The sequence below is a fragment of the Mastigoproctus giganteus genome, chromosome 8, assembly GCF_048544385.1.
Source record: "Mastigoproctus giganteus isolate SK-2022 chromosome 8, ASM4854438v1, whole genome shotgun sequence".
In the NCBI taxonomy this organism is placed as follows: domain Eukaryota; kingdom Metazoa; phylum Arthropoda; class Arachnida; order Uropygi; family Thelyphonidae; genus Mastigoproctus; species Mastigoproctus giganteus.
The window spans coordinates 54,159,914-54,175,550 of NC_143582.1; the positions used below are offsets into that span (position 1 = coordinate 54,159,914).

The window sequence follows — 15,637 nt, forward strand, 5'->3', positions numbered from 1 at the left end:
ATGCTTCTGGAGTCTGGTACAAGAAGGCCAATACCGTAGTAAACAGATCGTGCCTAGGAACTATCCAGCGCTCTCTTCTCCTTCTGTCCTCGCGTGCTTGTCGCACTGTCAGCACCCATGCGCTACAGGTCCTCACTGGATCTCTTCCACTGGACCTGGAGATTGTTCGTCATGGGTTGCTCTACCAAATAGCCAAAGGAAGAGCAGTTACTTGTGCAGGTTTCACCACTGACCCAGCAAATAATAGAAACGCTGAAAAGATAAGACTTAATGAACATCTAACAGACACCTGGCAAGAAAGATGGCAGACATCAACTAAAGGCGCTGTCACCAAAAGATTCCTCCCTGATGTCAGGGCCTTCTAACCCCTCACACCTGTCTGGTTTTCACCAGGACTCTATGCTACCTACCTCCTCACTGGACATGGCTCCTTCCAGAAAAAACTACATGACTTCAGAATTTCAGACTCACCCCGCTGCCACTGTGGAGAGGATCAGACGTGGGAGCACCTTGCCCACAGCTGTGAAATCTACGAGGACTTCAGGAGGATCCTAATAACAAAACTACGCTTCAACTACCAAAATCAAGAACACCTCACCCTACAGAATGAAGAAACTTACCGAGCTCTGACTCAATTTGCAATGGACTTATTTACCAGGCAGAAAGCACTACCACCACCCTAGTATCCGAATCAATAGGTCATAACAACCATGACTGCCAATTGTTGCTATTCATCATTGAGCCATGAATGCTAATGCCTTGGACCAACTTGCACAAGACTTGACCAGCAGTGCAATCAAAGACAGGGTCCACACATACTTTGACAAATTCCTCATCATTGATTCCTGGACAAACTTTTCTCGACCAGACGTGACACATCTCATCAAGAAGAGGCCTAGCATCGATCCCTGGACTTGACCATTAATCTTGGACTCCCGGTTTTGACCACCCCCACTGTTCGTTCTGATGGACTACTGGACCAGCCTTCAGTCTGGATGCGACAAAGACTCACCAAATGGAGTCCCAATGACGGCACCTGAACTAGACCTTACTGAACATGACCCATCCACCATAGCAGCACTCACACTGCTGGATTTCCAGCAAGTTGTCGGCTGCAACTGACTGGCCGTGCTAGCTGTACCTACCCTGAACTTGCGGGGTATATCTCTCTCTCATTTTTTTTTTTTTTTTTTTTTTCCGGCTTTCTTCTGTTTCCTGCCATCCGTTCTTTACTCCCCCCCCCCCTATTTTTCTCTTACAGAATGATTTTTTTTTTTTTTTTTTATTTATTATTATTATTTTTTATTTTTATTTATTTTTTTTTTTGTGGGGAGGTGGTTTTTGTCCACCCGCCACCCCACTCTTCTCTCTGGTGAGGCGTTGGGCATGCCACACTGTCATCAGGGGCCATCTTCTCTATTGGCCCCTTTCTTCTGTTTCCTACCCTCCAGTCTTTGCCTTCCTCCCTTACTTTTCTCTTGCACAACGTTTTTTTTTTTTTTTTTTTTTTTTTTAGTTTATATATATATATATATATTTGTGTGTGGGTGTGTGTGTATATATATTTTTATATACACACACACTCATGCCCCCACAGGTCTAAATCTAAAAACATCAAAATTACTGCCCGACCTATTTGGCCCTAGAACAAGTTATCAGCGAACAACCCTACGCTCTGTTAAAATTACAACCGTTGCTCAAGAAACAGCGATCATCTCATTCTTAAATCTGGTCCTAGCCACTGAAATCCCAGGAAAGTAGGTGGCAGGACCCGCCAGAGTACTCTAGCTACAGTGGTACACCCGGTCAGCCTCCCCGTGGCATGGTGTGGTAACGTCGGGTCCCACTAGGGGCTCGGCGGCTAATAGACCGGAGGAACAAAGGGCACAACACAATACACAGCACATGACCCCCACACACTTCAAATCTCTGGCCCCGATACAATGTACACCCGCGGAGATGGGAGAAATCCCAGGAGCCGTTAGACACTAACATACCTTATACCTTATACCTTATGTCAAAATATATAACAAATGTATAAAGGATAAATAAATAGAAAATCACAATAAAATGTAAATTTTATACATGAGCAAGAACATTTATTGATTTTAAAAAGCTAAAAACAGCAGACACATCGTCACTGCCGGATAAAATCTGACTGAGTGTATAAGGCTCAGCCAGATGACTAAAAACGGTAAAATATAAATCACGTTCTTGTCTAAAACGTGGACACACAATTAAAATGGTGCCACAGTTCTCGCACATAGGACAGTCATCCGCCCTCAGCAGAAAAGCATGTGTAAGATGACTGTGTCCTATGCGGAGACGAGCTAGCATAACTTCCTCTTTACGGTTCCTGCGCAGACTAGACTGCCAGTGTTGGATTACAGGCTTTATCTGATGGAGCTTGTTTGTGACTTGCTCATACCACGATTGTTGCCATTGGGAATGTAATTTAGTTTGCATTAGCTGCCTGTAGTCTGTATAGGGGACTAACAGGCAATAAGTGTTGTGTGGTTCTGGTGATCTGGCCGCAGCATCTGCCAGTTCATTTCCCCTGATCCCAATGTGGCTCGGAATCCAGCAGAAACCGATGTCGAATGAACACTCAAACAGGGAATGTAACGTCTGCTGAATCCGTGTCACAATCGGATGAGGATTATAACTCATCCCCGATAAAGCCTGCAGTGTACTTGAAGAGTCAGTGTATACCATACATCTTTGGTGCTACGGGTTTTAATGTGGTCCAAGGCTAGCTCAATAGCATACAACTCAGCTGTGTATATGCTGCATTCGTGGGGAATCTTCCTAGAGATAGTACTATCTAGAAAGATAGCAGCAGATCCTACAGACAACTCTGATTTTGAGCCATTGGTAAACACAGGCAAAAAATCAGAGTAATCGGATCGGTGGGCAGCATAGAATTGCTGGTAGACAGATGATGAGGTCCCAGACTTTACCCATTTCTTAAGGGAAAAGTCACAGGATGGGATATGAGCATGCCAGGGTGGAAGAGTTTCTTTTGGTGTTTTTGCAACCTTATCTCTACCGTGATGTTAAACTCTCTGAGTAGCTCTTGGACACGAATACCAAAAGGTCGATTGGCAGTCTGACGGGTATTGTACAAGTTTTCCCAACGTGGCTCGAAAACGCGTGTCCACGTAGGATGGTCTGGCAGGGATTTCAACTTTAACGGCTAGTTTAAAGACAGCTGCTTATGTCGAAGGGGTAACGGTGGTTCATTTACTTCGACGTATAAGCTCTGGACAGGAGATGTTCGAAATGCTCCAGTAGCGATACGGATAGCCTGATGGTGGACAGGGTCCAACCATCGGAGGACACTATGTCTGGCTGAGGAGAATACCTGGGACCCGTAATCTAATTTGGATCGTACAAGTGCACGGTAAAGCCGTAGTAGGGTGCATTGATCTACTCCCCAACGCATGGAGGAGAGAGAGCGAAGAATATTTAGTCCCCTCGTGCATTTTGTACGAAGTTGATGAATATGTTCGAGAAACGTCAACTTTTTATCAAACACAAGTCCCAAGAATTTTCTGTCTAACACTACTCGAATAACATTTTGTCCGAGCCTTAATTCAGGTTCAGGATGAAGATTACGCTTGCGACAAAAGTGTACGCAAACGGTCTTCTCCGGCGAGAACCTGAAGCCATTAGCAAGTGCCCAGGAATTAAGGCGATCAATGGCTTTCTGCAGTTGTCTTTCAATAACCCTCATGTTGCATGACTGACAAAATATGCTAAAGTTATCAACATAGAGGGCACAGTTTACAGTTGGAGGAAGTTGTTCTGTGATGGAATTTACTTTGATGGCAAAAAGCGTGATACTTAATACTGATCCTTGTGGTACTCCCTCCTCTTGGCTGAAGGAACGAGAGAGTGAGGATCCCACACGAACTTGGAAAGATCGATTGGCTAAAAAGTTTTTAATAAAAATGGGGAGTTGCCCCCTAAGACCAAGGCTATGCAGATCTTTCAAGATGCCAAATCTCCAAGTTGTGTCATACGCTTTCTCCATGTCAAAGAACACCGACACCAAGTGTTCGCGTTTTAGGAAAGCATCCCGGATGGATGCTTCCAATCTAATAAGATGGTCCAAAGTGGACCGGTTCCTTCGGAAGCCGCACTGGATGTTGGAGAGAAGTTCATTTGATTCTAGATACCATATTAAACGAGAATTAACCATTCTCTCCAGGATTTTGCACAGACAGCTAATCAGAGCAATAGGACGATAATTGGTGGTGACTTTTGGATCTTTTCCTGGCTTAGGAAAGGCAAGAATGATTGCCTTTCGCCAGGAATCCGGAAACTGCCCTTCAATAAAGATTCTGTTATACAGAAGGAGCAGACAAACCATAGATTTTGGTGAAAGATGTTTAATCATTTCATAATGGATGCCATCTGGTCCAACAGCACTTGCTTTGGAAAGAGTGAGGGCTCTTTTCAGTTCCTCTATAGTGAATGCCCCGTTGTAGGGATAGAGCCCCTTGGACTTAAAATTAAGTGCTTGTTTTTCCAGTTTATGTTTCAGGACCAGGAACTCTGGGGAATACAAGGATGTTGCGGAGATGTTAGAGAATGTTTCCCCAAGAGCATTGGCTATTGCAGTTGGATCTGCAATAGTGCATCCATTATAATCTAGGATTGAAGAAGGGTGGGATGTATATTTTCCCTTCATTTTCCGGATTTTATCCCAGACTACCTTAGAGTTGGTAGACTGGGTAATAGATGATGTAAAACGGATCCACGATTCCTTTTGACTCTGAGGACGGATGTAGCGTGCTTTGGCTCATGCATGTTTGAAGGCTATAAAGTTGTTCGTGGTAGGATATCGCCGAAATATCCCCCACGCTTTGTTTTGAGCCTTTTTTGCTGTTGTGCATTGTGAATTCCACCAAGGTTTGGGAAATGGTGGAAACCGGGCAGATGTTTTTGGGACAACATTCGCAGCTGCTTGGACAATGATTTCTGTGATGTACTTTACTGTGTCATTGATAGGCTCCCGACTGACTGTATTGAGCATACGCTCTATGACTCGTCCCCTTCCGTTGATGTTAGCACTACCCCACAGGGTAGTTATATCCGTTAAAATACCCGATAAGTAAGAAAGGGGGAGGCAACTGCGTTAGAAGATCATCAAGGTCTTCCTGGAAGATGTCAATCCCAGGTGGCAAATAGATAGAGCAGACCGTTAATAAAAATCCCACCGTAAGGCGAATTGCAACGGCTTCTCTGCTAGTTGTAATTAGCAAGGGCTGCACTGGGGTCTCGTTACCCACAAGGATAGCCACTCCATGAGCAGAGCCATCAGCAATTCTGTCCTTTCGAAAAATTGTGATGTTGTGCATGGTGGGATCATCATTTGCCTTTAGATATGTCTCCTGCAGCAAAAGCAAACTGGCTCGTGCTTTTGCAGGAGGGCCTTGATGTCATCAATATTTCGCCGGAATCCACGACAATTCCATTGTAGGAATTTAACCATTATTTTGGCTCGGTGGGTCCATCAGGCGGCTTCCGAGGTGCTGAGGGCTTACTTTTATCAGTCTCGGGTTTATCTTTTTTGGGGAAGAATGGATGCTGTCCCGTGTCCATTTCTTCCTCCGCAAAGAGTTCCAAGACTGAATCTTCGGGTACCTCCTTCTGCTCGACATCCATGTTTTCTTGGGTATTAGGGGGGACTTCCCCTTTCTTATTCTTTTCTTTCGTAATTACCTTGGTTACTTGTGGAGCATTAGGAGGTACTAATATAGCAGTGGCAGCTGATTGGTTTTTCTGTGCAGTTTTTGAGAACGTAAGAGATAACGCGCGATGAGAGTGAAAGACTCCTTTGGAGGAATGGTCATGTCCGTCTGAGTTCCGACGGAACATCTCCCTGCTACCTTCTGGGCGTAGGTAGGTTTGTTGATATTCAAGGGTTTTACCGATTTCCTTGCCTCCTGGTATGATATATTTAGCTCTGCCTTCAGCTGTTGAATTTCTTTTTCTTCTTTCCACCTCTGGCATGCTCGTGAGTGGGCCGGGTGTTCGCCTTCACAGTTAATACAGGTGGGTTTTGCGGCTGAACATGCTGTTGTTTCGTGGTCCTTTGCACCGCATCGACCGCATGCAAGGACTCCATGGCAGGCCATTTGAGAATGTCCATACTTCTGGCATTTAAAACACCGTAAAGGGTTCGGAACGTATGGACGCACTGAACAATTGATGTATCCAGCTTTAATCTCGTCAGGAGGTTTAGGAGAGTTAAAAGTCAGGATAATGCTCCTGGTTTTAACCATTTTTCCATCCCTTCGCGCAGTAATTCTCTTGACGGCAATAACTCCCTGTGGTTTTAATTCGGAGCAGATTTCCTCCTCGGTTACGTCGAGAAGGTCCCACTCCGAAATGACACCTCTCGATGAATTGAGTGTTCTGTGTGGTGTCACTGTTATGGATACTCCTCCGATTGATGTTACTCGGAGTAGATGTTCCGATTGCCTGTCATTTTTAGTTTCAATTAATTAAAAGGTCTCCAGAACGAAGCCTCTTAACTGATTTGGGTGAACCTGCTAACCCATCTAACCCTTTTTGAATAAAAAAGGGCGACATTTTAACAATCGGTGTTTCATTGGTAGAATGCATGATTAAGAACCTTGGGACTGGCCCTGATGGTAATTCGGTTTGCTGCCTCTTTTTAGCAATAATTCTATCTGCATCTTTGTCAATGGTTTCAGATAGGGACCGGGTTGGGGCCCCTGAAGAAGTTAGTTTATCAGGATTCATGTAAATTTTAAGTGGTTCAGTGTCCGGGCTCCCCACCCACCACGGAGCCCAAGGGGACGCCCACTACCCGGCATGCAATAAATGCGCTCGGGAGTGGGATGCCAGGGCTACCCAGACACCATACCCGCACCGCCGCCAGCCTGAATCCTGTCCTTCGGACAATGAGGGTAGGGGTGTGGCATTGACATGGTTGACCCTCGCAGGTGAGCCTACTAGCTGAGTGATTCTAGCCCGGCCTTCCAGGACCTCCCATCTTGTCGAAGCAGGGGCCAAAGTGGTGTATTGAAGCTGGGACCCTCAACCACCAGGATCCTCCTTTCCGAATTTCCACGGGTCGCAGCGCACGGCAAACACGCCAGATTCCATTGATGTAAGCCTGGAACCTGGGCTGTGGGCGTTGGATCCCAGTGATGCTAGTCTGGAAGTCCAGCAGCGTCACTGGGAGGTCCCCTCACCACGCACAGGTGCCCACGTCGAGGGGGGATTCACAGACTAAAAGGTTAAAAGAAGCCGCAGGCAGAGGTGAAGGTGATTCTTGCACAACTTCTATTAGAATAATTAGCAACCTGGAGCGAGGGGTGCTGGGAGTTTCAGGGACTGATGGCAGTCATCATGAAACAGGTGGGTATATGGGATGTGTCAGGGTAACTAGGAATAGGAACAGGGGCATGTATACCAATGCTAGAAGTATAGTAAATAAATTTGATGAATTTGAAGTGTTGGTCAAGACATCAAAGGCGGATATTGTTGGGATATCAGAGACGTGGTGTCACACAGATATAAGGAATGCAGAACAGGAATTTGGGGAGTACAGTGTGTACAGAAAGGATAGACAGGATAGGAAGGGAGGAGGTGTTATGCTGTTAATTAAGAAAAATAAAATCAAAAGAAGTGCATCCAGTTGATATAGATGAACAGTGCACTGTTGAGTCAGTTTGGTGTGACATAAGCACTGTGAAAGCAAAAATAAGAGTAGGAGTTTGTTATAGGCCTAATAACTTGAATGAGTACAATGAACAATTATATGGAGAAACTAGTAAATCAGAATGTCTTATAATGGGGGATTTTAACTTCCCAGATATTGACTGGAACTTGTGGGTTGGTCACTCACACAATAGTAAGACTTTTGTGGATTTATTGGATGATTGTTTTCTGCAGCAGCATGTTCAAGAGGCAACCAGAGAGGGTAATACTCTTGATCTGGTTATCGGCAGTGATCATTCATGTATTAAGAATTTGCAGATAAAGGAACCACTAGGTGGCAGTGATCACAGTGTACTGATGTGGGATTTACTTAAATATATAATTACCATCAGGGGTAAAGGAGAGAGTTTTTGCTTCCGTAAAGGTGAGTACAATGGTCTCAGACAGTTTTTAAATTCTGTACAGTGGGATCAACTGATGATGTTACCAACAGCAAATTCTAGGTGGGAAGCATTCAAGGAATTAATCGTGGATGCTACAAAAAGTTTCATACCTATTAAGAAATATTGTTCAAGGTTTAGGCCTAAATGGTTATAAAATGAACTAATGAGACTCGTGACAGAGAAGAAAAATGCATGGGATGCATATAAATTATCAAGCGACTCCAAAGTCTATGGCAGATATAAACTAGTCTGTAATTAGGTCACAAAGGAGGTTAGGCAGGCGAAGGCAGATTACGAGAAATCTTTGGAAAAAGATGCTAAGAAAAACAGCAAGGATTTCTTTACTTATATAAACGCTAAAAGGAAGGGGATGAATCTGATTGGTCCACTTGATATCGATGGTTTGACTGTTGATGATCCTGCTCAGATAGCAAACAAACTGAATGAGTACTTTGCATCTACATTCACAAATGAGGAGTTATTAAGGTTTGAAAATGGCAGAAGGTTATCAAATTGCAGCAGGGCGCTTAATGATTTTGCAATAACTGAGAGCAAAGTGGAGGAGAAATTGTTGAAGAAAGGCACCCTGGGTGGATGGGATCTATCCAGTTATATTAAAGAGGCGGCAAAGCAACTAAGCAAACCCTTAGCCATAATTATGAGAGCATCCTTGGACTCAGGGGAGGTCCCCATGGACTGGAGATGTGCAAATGTAATCCCAATTCACAAAGGGGGATCGAAGGGTGACACGAGTAATTACAGATCAGTCAGTTTAACTTCTGTTCCGGGTAAAATAATGGAGTCACTTGTTAAAGATGCATTGCAGGATCATCTAGATATGACTGCAGCAATAATTCAGACACAGCATGGGTTTGTTAAGGGAAAGTCTTGTCTGACAAATTTGATAGGATATTATGATGTGGTTACAAAGGAACTGGATGCAAAAAATAATTTTGATATTATACATTTGGATTTCAGGAAAGCTTTTGACACTGTTACGCATGGAAGACTATTGTACAAATTGGAGCAGAATGGTATTAACGGTAAGTTGCTACAATGGATAAAAGGATGGTTAAGTGGGAGAAGACAGAGGGTGGTAATTAATGGGTGCTGCTCTTCGTGGACTAATTTTATTAGTGGAGTCCCACAGGGTTCGGTGTTGGGTCCTCTGTTGTTTTGTATATTTATCAATGATATTGATGAAGGTATAGCAGGCTTATTGTCAAAGTTTGCAGATGATAGAAAGGTTGGCAGGGTTGTTAATGACAGTAATGGCAGTGTGCTACTGCAACAGGATCTAGATAATTTGGGCAGATGGGCTAAGAAGTGGCAACTGAAGTTTAACCTTGACAAATGCAAAGTACTGCATATGGGTAGAAGTAACCCCAGAGAAATTTACCAACTGTGTGTTACTACACTTAAGGTGGTAGAAAATGAAAAAGACCTGGGAGTAATTGTGCAGTCATATATGAAGTTTTCTGAGCAATGCAGACAGGCTGCCAGGGCAGGTCATGGGGTTTTGTCAATGATATATAGGAATTTTGCTAGCAGGGAGAAGTAGTTGATTGTCTCTCTGTATAAGGCAATGGTCAGGCCATGCCTTGAGTACTGCATACAGGTCTGGAAGCCTCATTTTAGGAAGGATGTAGATTTGCTTGAGTGTGTACAGAGAAGGGCAACAAGATTGGTGAGGGGAATGAAGGGATCCTCTTACTAAGAGAGAGGTTTAAGTTCTTCAAATTGCAGTGGCTGGAGACTATCACCCTGTACTATTAGGGTGAGCTGCACGGTGATCTGATTGAGGTGTATAAGGCCTTGAATGGGTTGAGCACGCTGAATTCTGTTGGGATCCTTCCACTTGTTCAGATTACAAACCTAAGGGGACATAAATTCAAATTAAGAAAAGACAGATGTAGAATAGCTGTGCAGAAATTTGCCTTTAGCCAGCGGGTGGTTAATTGCTGGAACAAACTTCCATCTGTCGTTGTGGAAGTTGATAGGTTAAATAAATTTAAGGAGGAACTGGACAGGCATTTGGAGGGAATGGTGTGATTTTTTTTTTTTTTTTTTTTTTGGCTGATGCTGCATAAGCTCATAACACTTGCTTTCTTGCATCACATGCCACTACTACTACTACTACTGTCCTTCACGTATCCCCACAGGAAGAAATCAAGCAGCACAAGATTGGCTGAGCGCAGAGGCCATGGAATCGATCCACCATGCTCTATCCAGTGCTCAGGAAAATGCATGTCAAGAAATTCCCGGACAATAAGAGCTCAATGTGGCAGTTTGTGGTGTACCTAACTGGAAAGAAGGTGGTCTAGTTGATTTTTGTGGGCTTCAAGAAAATGCTTTTTGTATTCGATCAACATCTTCCTGCAAAGTGCTTGATCTTCCCCCTCCTTTTCAGTGCAGAATACTACCAGTCTCTTGAAATTGCTTTAACCAATGGCAAATAGCATTATCTGAAGGTGGATCTTTTCCATACTGAGTTCTGTAATGATGTTGCAGTGTGATAACGGACTTTGTTTCGAACAACCAAAGTAAGCACATTGCCTTCTCTTGAACAGTTGTCATTTTGAAGTAATGCCGTCAATATATCCCAGACATCAATGCGGCGAGTAAATGTTGCCAGAGAAGAGACGATTGGAAGATTGTCTTCCAGTTGTCTCTTTTTTTTGATTGTTGTCAAACAACAACAAAATAAAACTGTAAAAACAGTTTTATTTTGTTTTTTCCGGTCTGGAAATTAAAGGCCACAGAAATCCTGACAATTTAGAATCACCCTGTACTATTAGGATTGCTTTTATTGGAAGTTCTTTTTCTTGAGTTTATCAATTTGTCTTGTTTCAAACTTTTAAATCATTAACTGGATTTGAACATCAGTAAGTGGCATTTGCTAGCAATCACTTGTTATACTTTTCAATTTGGTAACTGAAAAGTGCCCGTATTAATTTTTATACCTCTTCTTTAAACAGATTTGTCAAAGGCTGCCAATCTAGTTACACATTTAAACCAAATAAAGCCAATGGGTACACACATGCTTCAGCACACAAATTAATAAGATGACAACAGCATATTGCCACCAAGTGCTCAATACTTCTTTTAATACCCTTCCTACTCCAGGTTTTAGGCCTACCATAACAGATACATTATCAATACTAAGTGTCAGACAGGTTATTCAGAAAATGTTCAATGTTGTATCTTGCAGAGTCACCTTTTAATGCTGGTACTGAGAGCAAGCTACTTTCGATTTAATGTTTTTTTTTTTTTTTTTTTTTTTTTTTTTTTAAATTTGGAAAGGATGCCAACAACGGATTATAGCTTAGAATCACTCTGACTTCTACTGCCATTAATGGCAATCAAAAATTAGACTTTTTCACAGAATCACCACCCCTTCTTTCTCCTCTGTGCAATTTCACTAATAATACCTACTGTTTATGTTCTTCCACACTGGAATTTTTTGCTATCAGGAAACATTTTTGAATATGTCTGCATGATCAGCACAACTCAGAATAAGATTATGTTCTGTGAGAAAAGATGCAAATAAACATTTAGCATGCAAAACATTATCACCATGAAATGCAACTTCTACTTCTGCATTTCTTTCTATGCATTACATGCTGCTGTTTATTCATTCATTTACAAATGTTATTACACTGTGCTTCTATGGCTTGAACTATTGCATCTACATGTGGTACACAAGGAAAGCATGTTATCTTTTTCAGATTTCACAGTACATGGAAAATCTTGCATATGTGTTTTCTGAAATTTTATGTTGTATTTCTTTGGCATCTCATTGAAAGATATTGCAAATTAGCTTTGCACCACACAAGTATGACAAAATATTAAAGATTACAGAGAACAATACTATTATTGTGCATTTCTATTATGCACAATAATAATTGTGCATAATAGAAGCAGCAATTTCTATTATGCCAATAAGACACTGAGACAGCACTCCTGACAGCAAATTCATTAATGATAAGCAGCAATTTTCAAAAATAAAAAAAATAATATAGTTTTATGATTATGTTGTTAAAAGAAAATGGCAGAGGAAAACTGAGTTTGTGTAAAAACCTGGAGAAACTCTTTGTTCCCAACTATATTAATATGGTGAGATGATCAAATCACAAAAAAAGATAAGATTTTCATCACACATAGATTTGGTAGCTATGCACATAGGAAAATCCTTCACTGGAAAAAAAAAAAAAAAAACCTATTTTCTTTTTAATAGCTTGCCTCTCTAAAACTGTCTATATACAAAACACTGTCTTCGTAATTATTTATATAATAGTAATTCTCCTTGATGAACAAAACAAAGGTAATAAAAATTTTTAAAAATCAAGTGACAGAAGCATGCTGGCAAATTCAAGTAGTTTAATAATTCAAAAATTCAATTCAAAGTTAAATTTTATTTTTGAAGTTGTTTTTAAAAATCAAGGAAAATTATTTGTAGGATCCTTTGACTTAGGTTAGCAAAAGACAGAAATCTTAACCTTGAATAATGAGTTGCATTCATCATGGGTAACTGAAATACCATCAGAATTAATATAGAAAAATATTTTTCTTTTTTTTCAATCTTACTTTTACGTTGATCATTTACAGTTCCTTTCATTTAAAGTGAACTTTTTTTTATTTTGCTAGCCAATAAAACAATATGCATCATGCAACACAAATAAAAGTTTATTACTCCATCAAAAGTTTAAAGGAGTAACATTCACATTTTGCTTAAATGCTCATTTATAGTCTCCTATTTATGAGACAATATGTAAATGAACAGTGCAACAAAAATTAACACTCATAAGAACTTAATTATGTTCCTATGATTCTTCATGACAAGAAAATAAAAATTTTTAGATATGTAAAGGAATTAAACATCCTTATTGAAAATAATTAGTTATAAAACCAATTACCTTCCTTCTAATGTATGCCTTCTGGAAACTTTCTAGATCCCTGAATTCTTCATTTACTATATCATCTCCACTGAAAGCTTCTTCATCAGAACTGTCAACCAGTTTCTGACGTCTTACTTTGCGTAACAAAAGTGGACTGTACAATAATCCTCTTCGATGCTGATGAGTTTTTCTTCCTGTTACGGGTGATGATGGTATACTTTTGCTAGTTGGAGAAGAGGGGTCTGATGTGTCACCTAGGTCATCTGTGCGTGGCAGGCTTCCACGATGCTCTCGAAAGCAAGGAGAAGCAGAAAGGTCCACATGTTCTTCTGGAAGCTCATTTCCTACTTGTGGAATGGGACTTGAATTTTCTGACCTTGTGGAATTCTGATATTCAACATTATTGCACTTAAATCTTTCAAGAAGTTTCTGCTTTTTACTTTTATCCAATTCCTCACAACTTGAGAAACATTTTCCAAGTATTTTATTTTTCTCAGAAAATGAGACACTCAATTCATCTGAAGATATATGAGCAGGTTTCTGATAATTTTCAATAGTATCAACATCACAGGAACAGGCTAGTTCATCGGTAGTTGGACAACAAGTGGGAATGCGACCAGAGGGGCATTTTTTATCAGAGCCAGGCTTTTCACATAAAGTACATCCATTCTTGTGTCCTTCACAATGAGGTCTTGATTTCAATGTCAAACGTTTTCGGGTTTCTTTAAAAGAAGATGAACCATTTCTTCTTTCTCGTACATTTGTGAATTCTGATGTAAGAAGATGACCTACACTGTGACTTCGATGACTGAGCAGGAATACTGGAGATGCTGTAGCATTCTGGGTATTCCCAGCATTATGTCTTTCAGCATTATCTTCACATTCATCATCAATAAACCTCATCTCACCAGCTTTTTCTGCCCATCTGGGTAAATTATCCAAATGATTATGACTGGCTGAAAGTGCAGGAGCTGCTGCACGTAGGGATGATACAACAATTGGTTCTCCCTGTCGACTGACTACAGATATTGATCCCCATCTTGGCAATGTACGAGAAATGGAACTACATGAAGGAAGACCCTCAACCTCAAGGACTCTGCGACCAGCCAAAGGAGACTGAACACTACTCCTATATGTTGAATTTTTTGGAGACATGGTATTTACACCTGCTGTACTGACAAGAGGACTTTGAACAGCTGCCCTGTTTATTGGTTTCATATCATTCAAAGTTCGATTTCTAAAATCTGCACTGACTGGTGACACAGACTTTTGTAACGAAATTTTATCTTCAAGAATAGTGCTATCTACAGGAATGGGATGAAAAACCAAGCTAGTACTCTGAGATGATATTAATGCAGAAGATGAGCCTTCTTTCTTAGATATCACACTATCGGCACAAACTGAATCACAATGCAAATTACTATTTACAATTACAGAGTCTTTTCCAGAAGTATGCTTTCCTACCACATCCACATCATGAATAATAGTTTGGCAGGTTTCACTAATCTGAACTTTACTAACAGCTTTTTCTGAATATGATGTGTGAATTAGTTTAGACTTGGATGGAATGCTTTTTGTTTCAGATGAGTCAGAAATGCAAGTAAGGCTGGTCTGCGTAGCCACTGACACCACACTATTTCCTCCAGATCCTCTCTCATTAGCACGCTGAAGGCTGATTACATGAACTCCTTTCTCACCAGAGATTTCAAATGTTAGGAATTCTTCTGTAGGGATGAAATTTACATATTCACCAACATCACAGTCTAAATGAGCTCCATCATGTTCATTAGAATCACCCAAGTGATAATGATAAGTAGCACTCCTTTGCTGCTTTTTCGGAGTCATTGGGGCAATTGGAACGCTGTCATCATATGCATTAGCTTCTGAAAGAAACAAGACAAAGATGTTTAGTTAGGGTTAACATAAATTTGGAAGATTTTGTAACAGTCATCAAGGGGCAAAACTGCTGTAACACAAAATAAGTGCTCTTCTTACAGAGCTAAAATCAGCTGAAACCAACTAATATATTAAATTATAAAATGAGAAACATTTCTGAAGGATAGTCCCACCATTTGTTATCAGGAAATTAAATGAGTCAATAGAGAAGGTATACCAAAGATACATTCCGTTGTTGTGTGTGACTTATTACAAGATACTGTAATGCCCAAAGCACTTTTGTCACTTGCCATTTGATAATGCTCTCACAGTGGTGGAATTTTTAATTGTTCAATAAATCATCAAGACTTTTGTTAAAAAATCCTTTCAGGATTTTTTAACAAAAGTCTTGATGATTTGTGTTTCAGGATTTGGTTAAAAAATCCTGAAAGGATATTTTAACAAAAGTCTTGATGATCGAAAAATCGTGAATTTTTTCAGGATTTTGTTAAAAATCCTGAAAAAAAAAAAAAAAAAAAACCATCTGGGAATAATTGTGCAGTCACATAAGAAGCTTTCTAAGCAATGCAGACAGGCTGCCAGAGCAGGTCATGGGGTATTGTCAAAGATATACAAGAATATTTCTAGTAGGGAAATGGAGGTGATCATTCCTTGAGCATGTACAGAAAAAGGCAACAAGATTGGCGAGGGGGAATGAAG

At 40.8% G+C, this 15,637-nt stretch overlaps 1 protein-coding gene across 1 annotated transcript in view; it reads right to left on the reverse strand.

Annotated features, from left to right (window-relative positions):
* The window catches only part of LOC150081534 (tubby-related protein 4-like), a 223,528-nt gene that overhangs the window by 31,804 nt on the left and 176,087 nt on the right, over positions 1 to 15,637 (reverse strand). The window contains exon 11 of the mRNA XM_090380059.1: positions 13,061 to 14,925. Within this exon, the coding sequence (XP_090236185.1) occupies positions 13,061 to 14,925 (1,865 nt within the window). The remainder of the gene's footprint in view (positions 1 to 13,060; positions 14,926 to 15,637) is intronic.